Source organism: Adiantum capillus-veneris, chromosome 19 (genome assembly GCF_014529385.1).
Source record: "Adiantum capillus-veneris isolate H3 chromosome 19, ASM1452938v2, whole genome shotgun sequence".
NCBI lineage: Eukaryota > Viridiplantae > Streptophyta > Polypodiopsida > Polypodiales > Pteridaceae > Adiantum > Adiantum capillus-veneris.
The window spans coordinates 61,923,536-61,939,221 of record NC_140949.1 but is presented as its reverse complement, the minus strand read 5'-3'; the positions used below and the strand labels follow the sequence as shown (position 1 = coordinate 61,939,221).

Genomic DNA, 15,686 nt, shown 5'->3' with positions numbered 1-15,686 from the left:
ACAGTAAGCTGGACAACACCTTCCAAAAAAAGTTTCAAATTAAGTGGGAAGGCCCTTTCAAGGTAGTGGAGTGTTTTCCAAATGGCACATATCAGCTGGCTAACCTGGATGGGTTTCTACATAAGTCAAGGGTAAATGGATTGCGTCTTAAATTGTATCATGCCAGGTTGATGATGGTCGAGCAGGATGAGCTGTATGTGGATCAAGGAGTGTTGGTGAGGGATGAGGAGACCTGTGATGCGGCGAGTCTCATATCTCTTTTTGCTGCTGCTGATCATGAATGATCTAGCAGGCTAGGGGATGGGCAAATTATGTCAGGAGTTTTTTGGAGCAAGGGATTGCGCATATGTACATACACATGCATGGTGCATCGAATAAAGGATTGCCCAATTTCCATAGCCAGGTGGTTACGTGGGGCCCACATGTGTACAGGTAGGACAGCATGTACATAGTGCAGCGATTTTCACTATCACCAGTACCAGTATGTTTTTTCTACAATAATGAGGAGTTTATAGCGCCTAAAACTTCTCGAGGAAGCTATCCGCGGGCCGACGACATGAGGTCAGCAGGTGCGTCAGATGGCATCTAGTGGCGTCAGGAGGGCGAACGAGGTCAATATTTGCACGCGGATGAGGACGGACACAGCGTGGGTGTTTTCTTGTGAGAGTTATGCAGAAAGGTCATCATTAGGACCACTTTTTGGGGCCACTTCACGTGGTGGCGAGATGCATTCTTGGAAAAAAACTGAGTGCCAGGTGTGCAAATGATGCAAAAAGGTGACAACTATGCACTGCGAGGTCAGTTTTTGGCCTGTTCGGGGTCCGTTTGAGGTCATCTAAAAGGCCAAGGGTGCCCAAGTAATAAAGCTAAGTGTGGGAACTGAAAAAACAGAGAGAAGACCAGAAAAAACGTGGAGAAGAGAAGAGGAACAGCCGCAACTGTGTTTTTGGGGTTTTTGGAGCCTATTTTGGCCGTAAACTGCTCATCCGAGGTCGGATTTGAGCACTGACATTGGAGACTAGGGTTTTGGGCCGTTCCGGACGCGATGGCGCTGTCCATTTTGCCAAATTCCTCACTCTTTTCCTGCTGTTTTTCTGTGTAAGTTTCTCTTATGAGCGAAGTTTCTGCTCTAGTTTGTGATTGTATCTGGCTTATTTAACCTATATTGTGTGAGCTATTTGCCCCATTGGTGTTGGCCCAAGCTCAATTGTATCTAAACATCAGAAATTCTCCTCTTTTGAGCTGAGTTTTTTGGGTGTGTGTGTGTGTGTCTGTGTGGAGTGGGCAAGTGGATAGTCTCTCTCCTCTCACTCCATAGGTGTGTTTCCTATCTCGGCCAGGTGTGTTGTGTAAGCCGAGTGGTGCCCCATAGTGTGTGTGTGTATCTTCCCAAGAGTGTGTGGCGGATCGTTATAGAGGCGTTCTGTGTGTTGTCATCCCGCTCACATCGTATGCCCCGATCCATCCACTCGTCGATCTGGGCCTGAGTGGTGATGGGAAGGAAAGGCTTCGTAGCCGAGTGGGTGAAATCGTTCAACCATTCCCAGAGTCGATGGTAGGCAATGATTGTGCAAACTCGTGTCCTCCAAGCTGAATAGTTGTGTAAATCCAACTTCTTCTCCTCAGCAAACTAGGTGAGGTATAATCGTTGGATGTTGCATTGGCAGATGTCGATGTGGTCGCAGAAGTGGAAGTGGCCTTAGTCGCAGAAGACATGGTGGCCCCCTTCTAGGATTGTTGTTGTTGTCCCTTCTGCTTCGGAGTCGAGACGTCGCGTGCTCAAAGAGTAGTCCGAGAGGTAGATTGATAAGATCGCAAGTCGCCGACGAAGGTACCATCTCCAATGTTGTAGCAGTCCAAGATAACCGCTCAGACAACCACCGGATGGTGTCCTGATTTGCAAGGGAGGGATCAACCGCACAAAGGGTAAAGATTCAGCTTGTTGTCCGTCCACAAAACGCTACAAAGGGTGTAATAGAGATTTCAACGTGCATGTACGCCACCGGTCGGTACGGGGTCGTCGCATGGGGTCAAAGGGGTTCTCACACTTCTCAGCCGTCGAGGGGCTGAAAACAGAGGAAAAACAGCAAGTAATCAATGCCAAAATAGTGCCGATTGGGTGAAGATACCTGACCAAAATGTAGATCTGCAAGTGTCTTGCAGTAGAGAACTTTCCAAGCAAGTGAAAACAGCTTCCTCGTGTGCACAAGCTTTGCATAGTAATAAAAGCCCAGCAAGTCTTCAAAAAATGCAAGGTGCAAAAATGCAGGGCTAGTCTGTTGCGATTTGGCTGCAGAGAGGGAGCGCTAGCACCGAGGAGGGCAGATCGGGGCTCGCAATGCAAAAACGCTGGTTGTATCTGCAAAAACACTAGGGTTCCCAAAAACCACTTGTCACGTGACACATCCCAACCCTATGTGTCCGTGGACAAGCTACACCACAGCAGGGTTCAGTCAGTTCAGTCAAGTCTAGATTAGCAGTGATCTGGCACTTTTGTGAGTCTATTCGTAGACCGTGCATGCCCAGTCACTTAGCATAGATGCATATCCTCCGGTTGCGATCATCAGTATTCCCTTCAGAATCCAACAGATTCAGTCAGAGTAATTTTCCAGTGCATTTAGCCTATTTTCCCTATTTTTGGTTATTTTCACTTATTATTTTTAAGTGACTTTCCAACAAAAGTAGGTAGGGCAATTTTGCTAAGCTAATATATAAGCAAACCCAAGTTAGCACTTTCTGGCAGAAGAGACAGCAAGAGCTTCCCGCTCAACAGGCAACTTCTCGGCAGTACCTCCAGCACTTGGCGTTTTTGGAGCTTCCAACCTCGCCATACCCTCAAAACCCCCTAGCGTTTTTGGTCACACGCATCAGCCACCGTCTCCTCTTGCAGTTACCGCCGGCAGCAGTAGATCCCCAGCATGATCGCCCCCCATCCGCACGCAGGCCTAGCGTTTTCCCAAATCAGCCCCATCAGCGTTTTTGGATTGCAGGTTCAGATCAGCCTAGCGTTTTTGGCTAGCAGCAGGATGCATCAGCGTTTTTGAGTTTCAGCCCAAACCTGCAGCAGATACACAGCGTTTTCAGCCTATGGTACAGTAGCAGATCAGCCCCAGATTGGTTGCAGAAGTTCCCTCATTTTCAGCCATAAAAACGCAGCCAAAACAGTCATTTTCAGCCACCGAAACAGTCCCGAATTTCAGCAATTAGAAGATCTCAGATTTCAGGCATCAAGTCGTTGTCGTCACCACCGCCGTCGTCATCGGCATAGTCCAAGTTGCATCAGTCCATTGCATACGCATTGTACCACTTTGTGCAATCAAAAAGTAGACCACTCTCGCCGACGAGAGTGGGGCCTTCGGAGGAGGGTTTTACAACCTCTCGGGTGTCGTATCTCTTCTCTCTCCTTCTCTCAGTCTCATTCACTTGCACGCACAATATCCACTCACTTTGTTCGTGATCGTAGCACTCTCCATAAGAGGGAAGGCTCTCTCCTTCCCTAAGAACTAAAAGGAACCTTGAGCAAATAAAGATCACTAATCTTGAGAAAAATACAACATTCATTCCGTTGCACCTAACATTGGTATCAGAGCTTTGAAAGTGTTCTGCATTACTCAAGGAAAGAACCACAAGAATTTTTTTTGCTTGTTGCGGTCGCACGAACCCAAGTTCGCTTGGGCGTGTCGATTCCTAATCGTGTTTTGTTAAAGAGTGACAGGAATCCCAAGAAAGAAGGGCTTGTCTAGCCTCCCCTTGTGTCTCTTTTCACTCATTGAGAGCGGACCGTGCACTTAGTGGCCGGCCAATCGACGTGAGGTGGGAAAAAGCAACCTTGGTGTGAGCGCAAGGCCGCCAAGGGGTGCGTCCGCAGAAAAGGGTAGAACTCGGGTGAAGAGAAGATCCTTCTCCAACGCGATTTGCAAACGAAAGAAAACCTCAAGATCCTCAAGAACCCAAGAACCCAAGAACCCAAGACCCTCAAGAACCAAGTTCCTCGTGAACTTAAGAACCAAAGATCCTAGTGCATGGTCGTCACCCGAAGCGGAATGGATACTTCGCATACAGGTGATGAGCATGAGAGAGGCGACGAAGGATTCTCCCCACCAGGAGATTTTTCCAACCCTCCCCCTTTGCCATCTACGCCACGAGTTGTTCTAACTCCTATGGAAATGATGGTCAAGTCAATGATGGACATGATGCTGGCACAACAAGAAACGACTCGCCTTACGATGGAACGAAATGAAAGAAACGCACTACAACAACAAGAAGCGACTCGCCTTACCATAGAAGCGAATCGAGTTGCGCTGGCACAACAAGAAGCCAATCGCCTTGCTTTCGAGCGAGCGCGATGAACAAAATGAACGAAAAGCAGAAAAGGACGCCGAGCGTGAAGCTCAAAGGGAGCTACGCACTCAAGAATTTATTTCCCACGTGCTAGCCTCGAAGACCGAACCACCCAAAGATCGTGGGAGTTCATCAAGTGGCGCAAGCCACGATGCAGATTCCAACCATCCAGTCACAGAGAAGTTGACTTTCAGTAAGTATGACGGTAAGATGGATGCTACAGTTATTTATTCTTGGTTGCATCAATTTAATGCTTATTTTGCAACAACTAAGAAGACAGGAAATAGCAAAGTTTTGACAGCAGCTATGTACCTTGCCGGTGATGCCATCAATTGGTACCACGCATGGTAAGAGGCACAGCTAGCCGCGCACCTAGAGGCAGCCGACGGATTCACGCCCCTTTCCTTCGATTGGGCTGCTTTCCAAGACAAGCTCAAGGCGCGGTTTATGCCACCTCAGTACCTTGCACGATTGAAAGAGGATTGGCGCAATCTCAAGCAACATGGTATGCCAGTCATGTCTTTTTCTAACCGTGTTTTTCAACTAGGCACTCAATTACGCAAATCGGATGATGAGCGCAAAGAGGCTTTTCTCTTTGGGTTAGACGAATACATTAAGTTTAATGTTGAAGTCTTTGACCCCGCGGATCTCAACAAGGCGGTAGCAATTGCTCTCGCATAGGAGATAAAGCACAACAAGGGAAAGCCCAAGGAGAACAAGACTTCCACAAGTACCTCGCAGTCTTCTCAGAGCCCTCAGAACGGTAAGAACGGTAAGAATGGTAAGAATGATAACTCTTCTAACCAATCTTCCAACAGTCTCTCATCAAAGAATTCTTCCAATGAATCTAAGGGTAAGGCTAACACAATTGCTAAACCTAAGCTTACTCCAAATGAAAAGGTAGCACAAGGAATTGTAGGAGGATACATCACGACGGAAGAACAAAGCACTTATTCTAAGGAAGGTCGTTGTTTTCATTGTCACATTAAGGGTCACATAAAAAGAACATGTCCTAAGCTTGAATCGAATGAATCTAAAGAACCCACAGCACCCACTTCCTCTGTCAATGCAATGAATGTAACACGAGTGTGCCCCAAGCTTCTCAGGACCCTCCCATTGATGAATCTCTCATTAAATGTTACGGTCGTACGTCGGGGCACCGTTTTGTCATATTGTTTGACCCAAGTAGTATGCATGATGTGATCAGTTTCTCTCTTATTGAGAGAGCCCGCCTCGAAGTTAGTCCAAGATCTCCTATCAAGGTCTCTGGCTTTCGTCCTGGTATGGACGCTCTCATCACGAAGGAGTGTCTTGATGTGTTGTTTGCAATTCAACAGACTGCCTTCACTAGAAGATTTGTTGTTTCTCCTCTCTCAGGATGTGATATGATTTTGGGCATTCGATGGTTTCGTGAGACTAACGCTCTCATTGATTTTGAAGCTAACACTTTAACTCTCAATGCCAAAAGTGATTCTCCTACTCTCTTTCATGGAGAGGACATTTTTCATTCTCCATCTCTCATTGCTAATATGCAGGACAAATTGAAAGGATTCGAGATAAGAAGACTCTCTCAGTCTCTTTTTCTCCACAGCATGACACACAGAACTTGCATGATTATGAGAAGCATGATGATTTGAATGATAATGATTTGCATGATGATTTGGATGAAAAAGACAAGCATGATGAATTGCATGAAGATGATGTGATTGTTCAGAAGGATGATGTGTTAGTGGATGCTTTTCCTAGCGAAGCTAACCTCGTTGTAGATTCGATCAATCACGAAGAACCAATCTTGGCTTTCAAGTCCAGGTCCAAAGAACCCCCACAAGACGATTCGATCATTCAAGAAGAAGCGATCTTGGCTCTCGAGCCTTGGTCCAAAGAACCCTCACAGGAAGTATTATGTGTTCGCATGATTGATACACACGCATTGTTCGAATGTTTCATTCGTGATCGTTTCCTGTAATTTAGTCAGCATCGTTATGTGATCCCTTTTCCTAGGCATGACATATTGTATGTTGAGCACGTTTCTATCATGGATGAGCACGAATGTATGCGGATTGTTCATGAAAAGCTGAAAAGTTGGTATGTAAGGAAGTCACATTCCATGTCTCTTCCTTGGCATGACACAGTTGTGGAAAGAGCACATGATAGTATGAGCACCCAGCATGCGCATTTCCATTGTGATTTGCCACAGGTGATTGATTTCGATCAAACAGGAAAGATTCGATCGCATTGTTTGCATGTGTTTGATGAACGGGTTGCCACTCCGTCTCTATGTTCATCGACATTGCATACACAGTCTTTAGAGAAGACAAGATTTTTTTCCTTCACTGCACATGGAATGGGTATGTTCATGGTTTTGTGTTGGAGATAGTTTCAGGAATTTTCAGCCATGGAGATTCTTGAAGATGAAGAAATCAAGACTCTCAACGAAGTTGAAGCATCGAAGGAGCCACATAAGACTTTGTGTCGCTTTCGACGCGGCCCAAAGAAGCAAGCGTTGCAGACCTTTATGAAGTTCAAGTACCGCACGACCCACACATCAAAGTGGGCCGGCGAAGAGTCCCTTCCAGGATTCCGCATGCTGTTGGCGATCTCCCTCGACGCCATACAGTTCGGTACCAGTACCTCACTTTGAAAAGGAGGGGATGTCACGTGACACATCCCAACCCTATGTGTCCGTGGACAAGCTACACCACAGCAGGGTTCAGTAAGTTCAGTCAAGTCTAGATTAGCAGTGATCTGGCACTTTTGTGAGTCTATTCGTAGACCGTGCATGCCCAGTCACTTAGCATAGATGCATATCCTCCGGTTGCGATCATCAATATTCCCTTCAGAATCCAACACATTCAGTCAAAGGAATTTTCCAGTGCATTTAGCCTATTTTCCCTATTTTTGGTTATTTTCACTTATTATTTTTAAGTGACTTTCCAACAAAAGTAGGTAGGGCAATTTTGCTAAGTTAATATATAAGCAAACCCAAGTTAGCACTTTCTAGCAAAAGAGGCAGCAGGAGCATCCCGCTCAATAGGCAACTTCTCGGCAGTACCTCCAGCACTTGGCGTTTTTGGAGCTTCCAACCTCGCCATACCCTCAGAACCCCCTAGCGTTTTTGGTCACACGCATCAGCCAGCGTTTCCTCTTTGCAGTTACCGCCGGCAGCAGTAGATCCCCAACATGATCGCCCCCCATCCTCAGGCAGGCCTAGCGTTTTCCCAAATCAGCCCCATCAGCGTTTTTGGATTGCAGGTTCAGATCAGCCTAGCGTTTTTGGCTAGCAGCAGGATGCATCAGCGTTTTTGAGTTTCAGCCCAAACCTGCAGCAGATACACAGCGTTTTCAGCCTATGGTACAGTAGCAGATCAGCCCCAGATTGGTTGCAGAAGTTCCCTCATTTTCAGCCATAAAAACGCAGCCAAAACAGTCATTTTCAGCCACCGAAACAGTCCCGAATTTCAGCAATTAGAAGATCTCAGATTTCAGGCATCAAGTCGTCGTCGTCACCACCGCCGTCGTCATCGGCATAGTCCAAGTTGCATCAATCCATTGAATACGCATTGTACCACTTTGTGCAATCAAAAAGTAGACCACTCTCGCCGACAAGAGTGGGGCCTTCAGAGGAGGGTTTTACAACCTCTCGGGTGCCGTATCTCTTCTCTCTCCTTCTCTCAGTCTCATTCACTTGCACGCACAATATCCACTCACTTTGTTGGTGATCATAGCACTCTCCATAAGACGGAAGGCTCTCTCCTTCCCTAAGAACTAAAAGGAACCTTGAGCAAATAAAGATCACTAATCTTGAGAAAAATACAACATTCATTCCGCTGCACCTAACACCGCTAGGCTGATTTTGCAGATTTTTGCGATGGAAAGGGCCAGAGATGCAAGCGCTAGGCCTTGGTTGGGAGATCGATGCAGATGCTCCAAGTTCTGGTGACTGATACCATGCATGGCTCACACCCTCTCCGCTGCTCACTCTCACAATAGGCCACTAACAAATCCTGATACTCGCAATCAACATCTCCATGTTTCTGGTGCATGTATTCAACGATGCGATCTATCATGTCAAAGAATATGTGACTGCAAATATCCATGAAAGGATTTCTTTATGTCAAGGTGGTCGAGCGTGCACACCAAGTCAACTAGCCTCTCATAGGCACGCCACAACTGTAACCCCCGGTATACAATGTTTGCATTTCCCACTCTCAAGGCGCATGGTCCTACGCACAATGGCAAGTCCTACAATCCCCAGAGTGTCCTTAGACGAAATGCTACAACACACACTCAAACACTAGAGAGAAAAAAAATTCAAAAGGTTAGCGGATTAGTGGAAAATCACAGCTTTGATACCAATGTCAAATGCAACGGAATTGAAATGGTGAAGATCTAGACTTTTCATTTCCACAAATTTTTACTTCTTTCCTAGCGTTAACGATTGCTTTTAGCATGAATGATGGTTCCTTTTGCTTTACCTGAAGAGAGGGAACAAGAGAGAGCGGTAAAGATGTGGAGAGAGAGAGAGAGAGAGAGAGAGAGGAAGAAGAAGTTTGTTTTTACGTCGTAGGAAACTTTTCCAAGAGACATTAAAGATCTATCCGCCGACAAGGAAAGTTGAACTCAAGACCTGTTATTCAAGAGGGAAATGGCATAACCAATCTACCACACTTGGGTGATAGAAAGGTTATACCATTTTCCTCTTTTTATTAACACCTACACACACACGAGAGATGTGTAGAATGTGTAGAGAGAGAGAGAGAAGAGGAGTGACACCCGATGGGCTCCCAACCAACCCTCTCAAGGGGCCCCCACACCGTTGCCGATATGGTATTTGCTTTAGATTGCGTAAATGGAATGTACACACATGCAATACCTCAAGTGCAGACTCAACTGACTCAAATAGGGCATGTCGCCTCGATAACTCTTCAAGACGAAGCACCTCCGGGCTGAATTGATGCACCTTTGGATCCTTCTCAATGTGGGATTGCGAATAGCCACCAAGGGGTAGATCTAGGGCTGAATTGTTGTAATCATTTCCAACGAGTGACCGGACGGAAACACAGAGATAACCGCAATCTACATACTTGGCAACACTTTTAGTACTTCAAAACAACTTGAAAAGAGAGAGAAGACGACAAGACTCGACGGAGTTCCGAGCATAGACGCGTTGGCCCCAAAGACTAGCACCCCTTTCGATATTTCTTATTATTGATTTGACAAGGTACAACTCGCGAGGGTCCGACTCTCTCCGAGGCTCTGCGTCCAAAGGCCCTCTAGGCACTTATAAATTACAAGGGATGCCAAAAAGCAGAGCCCCAAAATCATTTAACATAAAAAGCTAGCCCTAAAAATTGTCCAAATCAGCCAACTAAAAACGCAGAATTTTCGTACAGCTGCTGCGTCATCACTTTTTACGCAAGCCTTTTGTGTATGTCCTTGTAATGATTTAGGCCCCTTTGGCAAGATAAGTTGGTATTTCTCTGCTTCTTCTTCTTCTAGGTTTTAGGTCCCTCGAACGGGATCTACAAAACACGGTCAAGTTAGCCCAAGATCCGAAGGTCACTCAGATGTCCTAGTGCCACGCAGATGATCACAAATGCAAATATCACATAGAGAGAACTAATCAAGGCACCAAGGATTCTAGCCCAAGACCCAAAGATCACTCAGATGTCCTAGTGCCACGCAGATGATCACAGATACAAATACCACATAGAGAGAATTGATCATGGCACCAAGGATTCTGGCTTTGACCAAGAGATTAGCATGGACCACCTTTCTAGGGAGAGTGAGTCTGAGGCAAGCCCAACGAACACATTGGACCGATGCATCTATGACCTTGACACAGAAACCCTAACCCTAAAACCCGTCACATACCGCCTTGTGAAATCAAAGCAATCAGTCTCGATTTTTGTAGGTTACAAATGCTCATACTTCTAGCATTCATGCACTTTACGTAGGTTCCATTACCATTTCATGATCATCTTGGAGGACAGCTTCATTTAGAGGCCTAGATACATGGATGTCTACATGTCCCACAGTGCCGGAGTAGCCATCGGGTAGATCAAAGTTTCATCACATAGATGAGAGATTGAGATAGGGCGAGCATCTCACACTCCCAGAGAGCAACGCACGGATCTATAGAGTTTGCACAACAAGGGTAGAGAACGAGGAGCACTATGTTTACAGTTGTCGAGCCTACCATGACATACGCAGCTATCAGTACCACCTGTCATTACCGCACCGAGGGGAGTCACTCTACAGTAGGCAGATGAGACATAGTTACCCGGAACGGGAAATCGGAACGGGGAACGGGGAATGGAAACATGCATGAAATGCCATTCCCTATTTTGGATACTCACGTTTGAAACAAGGATCGGGAAATTGGGATGGGAACGGGAACAGGGACCTGAAAATGGCCATTCCCTGTTACTATGGGATGAGATCCGATCCAGGAGACGGCCTACAGCGGTGGAATATCGTGCTCAACGACCACACCATAGAAAGATTCACCAGATTCGGACGGCGGATGCAGCATGAGCACGCCAGACAGAGAGAGATACAACGAGCATTCTCCGACCCTACTGCTATACTACAAGGGCTTTTCTTGCCTTATCCACCTATGCATGATATCCCACATCCCAAGTTTGGTACCAGATGGAGCTAGTTTTGCATATCATCGTTGTACTCCCTGGGCATATGGTTTCACATCCACCAGAGATAGAGCTTCATCCCCTCCTTATACATGCACATATACTCACCCCACCTCTGATGCCACCTCTCGTAGTTTGTATCATTTTTTATTTCCAGCACTTTTATCTTTTTTTGAATATCCAGAGGATAGACACGTGTATATGGTTTGTCTCATAGGCGACTTCGGCCTCCACAAGACGTTAATAAAGCTCTCTCTCTCTCTCTCTCTCTCTCTCTCTCTCTCTCTCTCTCTCTCTCTCTCTCTCTCTCTCTCTCTCTCTCATATAAGCAGCTTGCATTGGTGGAATAGCTCATGCACACACGTATCACATACCATGTGCCTCAAGGCCATATCTAAAGACTTCTTAGACAGGTTCCGACCAAATCCTGTTGATTCTCGAACTGAAGGTGTGGTTGACTTCAAATCACGTACTGGGCTAGATTTGACTGGCTTTTTAACTTGGGAGCTGATTCCAGCAGACGGTTTCTCAGGCAAAACCAGCGGCTTTCTTGTGGACACCGTCCTATCAACCATCTTGCTTTGGATGCCATTGGAAAGCGTTGATTGTAGAGCATCATGCGGCTTCCCTTTGCTAAGGGACTTCTCACTGTTTAATGAGTCCGAGGAAACACGGCCCCGAGTTGTGAGAGGGGAACTTGAAAGGCGTAAGCTCCTGGCATTATTGCTTGTTACCTCAGGTTGAGCTAGTTTTGTTCCACTTGCTCTTGAAGCCACAGATCCCCTGGAATTTGAGAGTGGCCTATCGGGCATAGATGTCCGCAGGTTCGGTGGTGGCTCTTGAGAGAACCCTGGGAGGACTGCTGGATGTGCAACAGGCTGCCGTACTCTGCTAGAAGGGGAGCTAGGACGCGAGGATGCAGCACTCTTTGATTGAGGTAATGCACTGGTCCTACTCACAGATGATGACCTCATAATTGTGCTAGGCGGGTTTGCTGTAATTGTGCTAGGTGGGTTTGCTGTGCGGGTGGGAGTGGCTGGTCTCTTAACAGGTGTTGAAGCTCTACTTGAAGAGGCCCCTGGACGTGTAGATGCCAATGAAGCAGAAGCACTGGCCGCACGAATGGCAGATGCCGATGCAGATGTGCTTGCAGAACGTGCCAATGATGGTCCTGAGGAGCTTGCTGCACGCGTAGAGGAAACGATAGATGACCGCCCGGTGGGTGTTGATGGGCGGATGGATGAGCTTGATGTGGATACACGTGGTGCTCCAGCTGTTCTGGTGGGAGTAAATGGCCTTGCAGCGGGCTGTGAGACTGGTGTCGATGGGCGACCATTGGAACTTGGTGTAGATGGTCGTGAAGTAGCAACTGTGCTTGAAGGGAGAGACTTCTTTGAGATTGAATTAGTTGAGCTGGAGAGGGAAGCAGCGTTATTTGCTGGTTTCTGAACGCCAAGAGTCCCACGCACAATCCGTGATACAGGCTCAGCTCTGGAAGGGGGCTCTGACCTTGAGATTCCAAGCTGCATGAACAATCCAGAGGTTACAAAGTGCTCAAAAGCAAAAAACCTCTCAGGAAAAAGGATATGACATATGCACCTAAAACAGCATAGCTATGACTGTGTTTTCCATGATGCCATGTTGACACAGAAAAAATAAACAACTGTTTCTCTCAAAAAAACAATAGAATTGCGTTCCTCTATGCATTAAGCATTTGAGATGCTTATAAGCTAGAATAACTATGTATACCTTCTATAATGCTTCTGCTGGAAACAACAATGGAAAACACAATTGAAATATGTGAATATATCTGATGAGATAGCTAATTCTTCCCTAAAATAGTGACACTTCATGTGACAATAAATAATATCAGTAAGCTTTTTCTTCAATGCCCATGAATACTTACAGTAAGCTTTTTCTTCAATGCCCGTGAATACTTAGATCATATCAGTTCATGCGTATCATGGCATACACAAAACCACCACTCACCCTGGATGTTGTCTTCAGGACAGATCTCGTGGAGGCCGCACCGCTCAGAGAGTAGCAATTTCCTACAGCCTCATGGTCTAGATTGGGAATGAGAGGTGTAGCTGGTGGGGTTAGGAGCCTGCAAATATGCAGGTAAACAATCATGGGCTATAATTAGAGAGGGAAGCAAGCTTAGCCAAACACAAACTAAACACCTTGGTGATCTGCACTAAAACAGATAGAACAAAGCAGCCTTTTCCACTTCTTGGCAAACAAAAGCCAAACAAATTGGGCTTATATCTGAAATAGCTGCTTTATAAGATCAAACAAATCAAATTCATATCACCAACAATGCTAAATGACTACTGTGCCCCAGGCCCCAAAAAAATCCAAGATCTCAGCCAAGTTGCTAATGAAAAAGTGTCTATGGGTACAAAGATCTAACTAAAAATCAATGCCACTTCAGACAAATAAGCAGCCAGAGCCATGTAGACCCAAAAACAATATAATTTTGTAGATACAGCAATTTATTCATTGGCGTGTGCTCTTTAGAACCAAAACTATATCTTTAAGTACATATAACAATAAGAACATATCTTTTCATGTATAGAATATTTTGTCAAGTACAAACGTCAATGCAGAGACAAATTAACAAATTAACGGCAATGAAAGTAGTATACCAATCTAGATTCATAAGTTTGCAAAAAATTACAGCACCTTCTTGTTATAATTTATTGTCCCAAAAAATCATCAAATGATAATCTGCAATATTACACAGTAGTATTCATGCAACTGCATAAGCTAAATCACTCAAACTCACAATCTTCCATGAGATGCATAAGATAACATAAAGGTGCTTAATGAAGATTTGCGCACGACATAATCCTTACATTCTTAATTTCCGTCTTACAAGGTAAAACCTTTTAAGAGACGAGATTAGGATTATAGAACATGGCACTTCATCCTCACGTCCAAATCCATTTGATCATTTGCTATAATACAGCAATAATCATCCTCCATTTGATCATTTGCTATAATACAGCAATAATCATCCCATATAGCATGCAAACTGGAGAACAAAGAGATGCCTGAATTACCAATCATAGTCATTCTTGCCCCACTCTGATGAAGTAAAGATATCCTCTGAGCCTGCTTTATTCCTGGGTTCCGAAATAGCGGAAGGATCTCTTTGGAGGGTTTGTGTAACAGAAGAGGAAATGGCTGCCCTCTCTCGCTTCTGCATTTCATGGAAAAGGACCAAGTCTTCATCTCTCTCATTGCCTGGTGTGGCATGGCTACTACCCAAGCTTCGCACTCGCCTGTGCTGCTGTAATGCGGCTTGCTGCATTGCATTCATCATCATCTATTCCGCCTCTCTTTACAGAATTCCAAAATGACAATCGTTCTCTTAGACACAATCATGCAGAAGATCAAAGCTCCATCAAATGCTTCTTCGGTCTACTTTCATCTGCATTCTTTGTCACTTTCAATTCAAAGGTCTCCCCGTCGCAAAGGGAGCGTCAATTAGTGGCAGCACATCTGCAAATCAAGGCGCTTTAGAAGGGGCTCTGGGGCAAAAGAACATAAGGGGTGCCCGCCTTATGTGGGCAGGCAGTGTAGAGACATGCAGCAACAATGCAACCAAGTTCAAGGAAGCCACTCGCTGAATGAACAACCTGCTTGCAGAAAAAAGAGGAGGCTTCGAAGCAGGCGTCGAAGCGCCTCTGCTGCAAACAACTGAACCTTCGAGTACAGCACCCACTATGAGTGTACCGGCCTATCACAAGAGATCTTTCCTGAATTCTGCAGAAAGACGCCCACAAGCCCTGAGTTCTCTTCTAGCCCTTCCAATGTATGATGGCTTCCATGCCTTTTACAGCTCCCACATTGCCAAAGATCAGGAGCGCCCACAACAGATTTTTTACAGCAAAGAGATAAAGTAGAAGAGCCCAATGAAGATTACAGATGGACCTCCTTTTCCTGAAGACTAGATTCAGGTGATCCTCTGTGTGTGTGTGTGTGTGTGTGTGTGTGTGTGTGTGTGTGGAGAGAGAGAGAGAGAGAGAGAGAGAGAGAGATGCAAGTGGAGATGCTGAGGAATAGCGTGTTTGTGTGTGTGTGTGTGTGTGTGTGTGTGTGTGAGAGAGAGAGAGAGAGAGAGAGAGAGGTGCGCGTTGTGTGTGTGTGTGCATGTGAGCGCCCAGATTGGCAAATGCACCAATTCAGCTGCACTCGCTCTCTCGCTCGCTCTGCATGAAACCCAAGCTCCTGAAGTGTGAAAACTGTCTAGGTAATCCAGATGACTTTCTACAACGCTACCAAAAGGCTTTGAACAAATCATAGAGCAGCTCTTTGTCCTTGGGCCAAAATTATGTTTTGGAACTTGGTAATAGCAAAGTTTCATGGCAATGATAAGAGGGCCAATTTCTACAACAGGACTGAGGGCAAGGATACTTTTAGAGGGGTTGCGGGGCAGCGGCTGCTAATCCCGACCATCGAGTCGCCTTCACTCCACTTCTAACCCTGCCTTCTCTTTTAACTCTACCAATTTTGGCAAATGTTAGCTTCACCTAATTAAGCTTCCACAACTATAAACGACCAAATGTGACAAAAAACAAGCACCCTTGCTCATTCACATGTGCCTGAATTTTACTTTTCATGTGATTTAGGCTTTTGCAAGACATCCATCCACATTGCCCACCAGATAAGAAGGATGGTTTCCAATAG

General features: G+C 45.7%; 1 protein-coding gene across 1 annotated transcript in view; it reads right to left on the bottom strand.

The window, feature by feature from the left end:
• The window catches only part of LOC147434130 (uncharacterized), a 40,585-nt gene extending 25,116 nt beyond the window's left edge, over window positions 1-15,469 (bottom strand). The window contains exons 1-3 of the mRNA XM_086490723.1: window positions 14,057-15,469; window positions 12,981-13,098; window positions 11,366-12,514 (exon numbers count right to left, since the gene is read on the bottom strand). Coding sequence (XP_086346849.1) covers window positions 11,366-12,514; window positions 12,981-13,098; window positions 14,057-14,322 — 1,533 coding nt within the window. The 5' untranslated portion in view covers window positions 14,323-15,469. The remainder of the gene's footprint in view (window positions 1-11,365; window positions 12,515-12,980; window positions 13,099-14,056) is intronic.
• Between the last annotated feature and the right edge of the window lie 217 nt (window positions 15,470-15,686).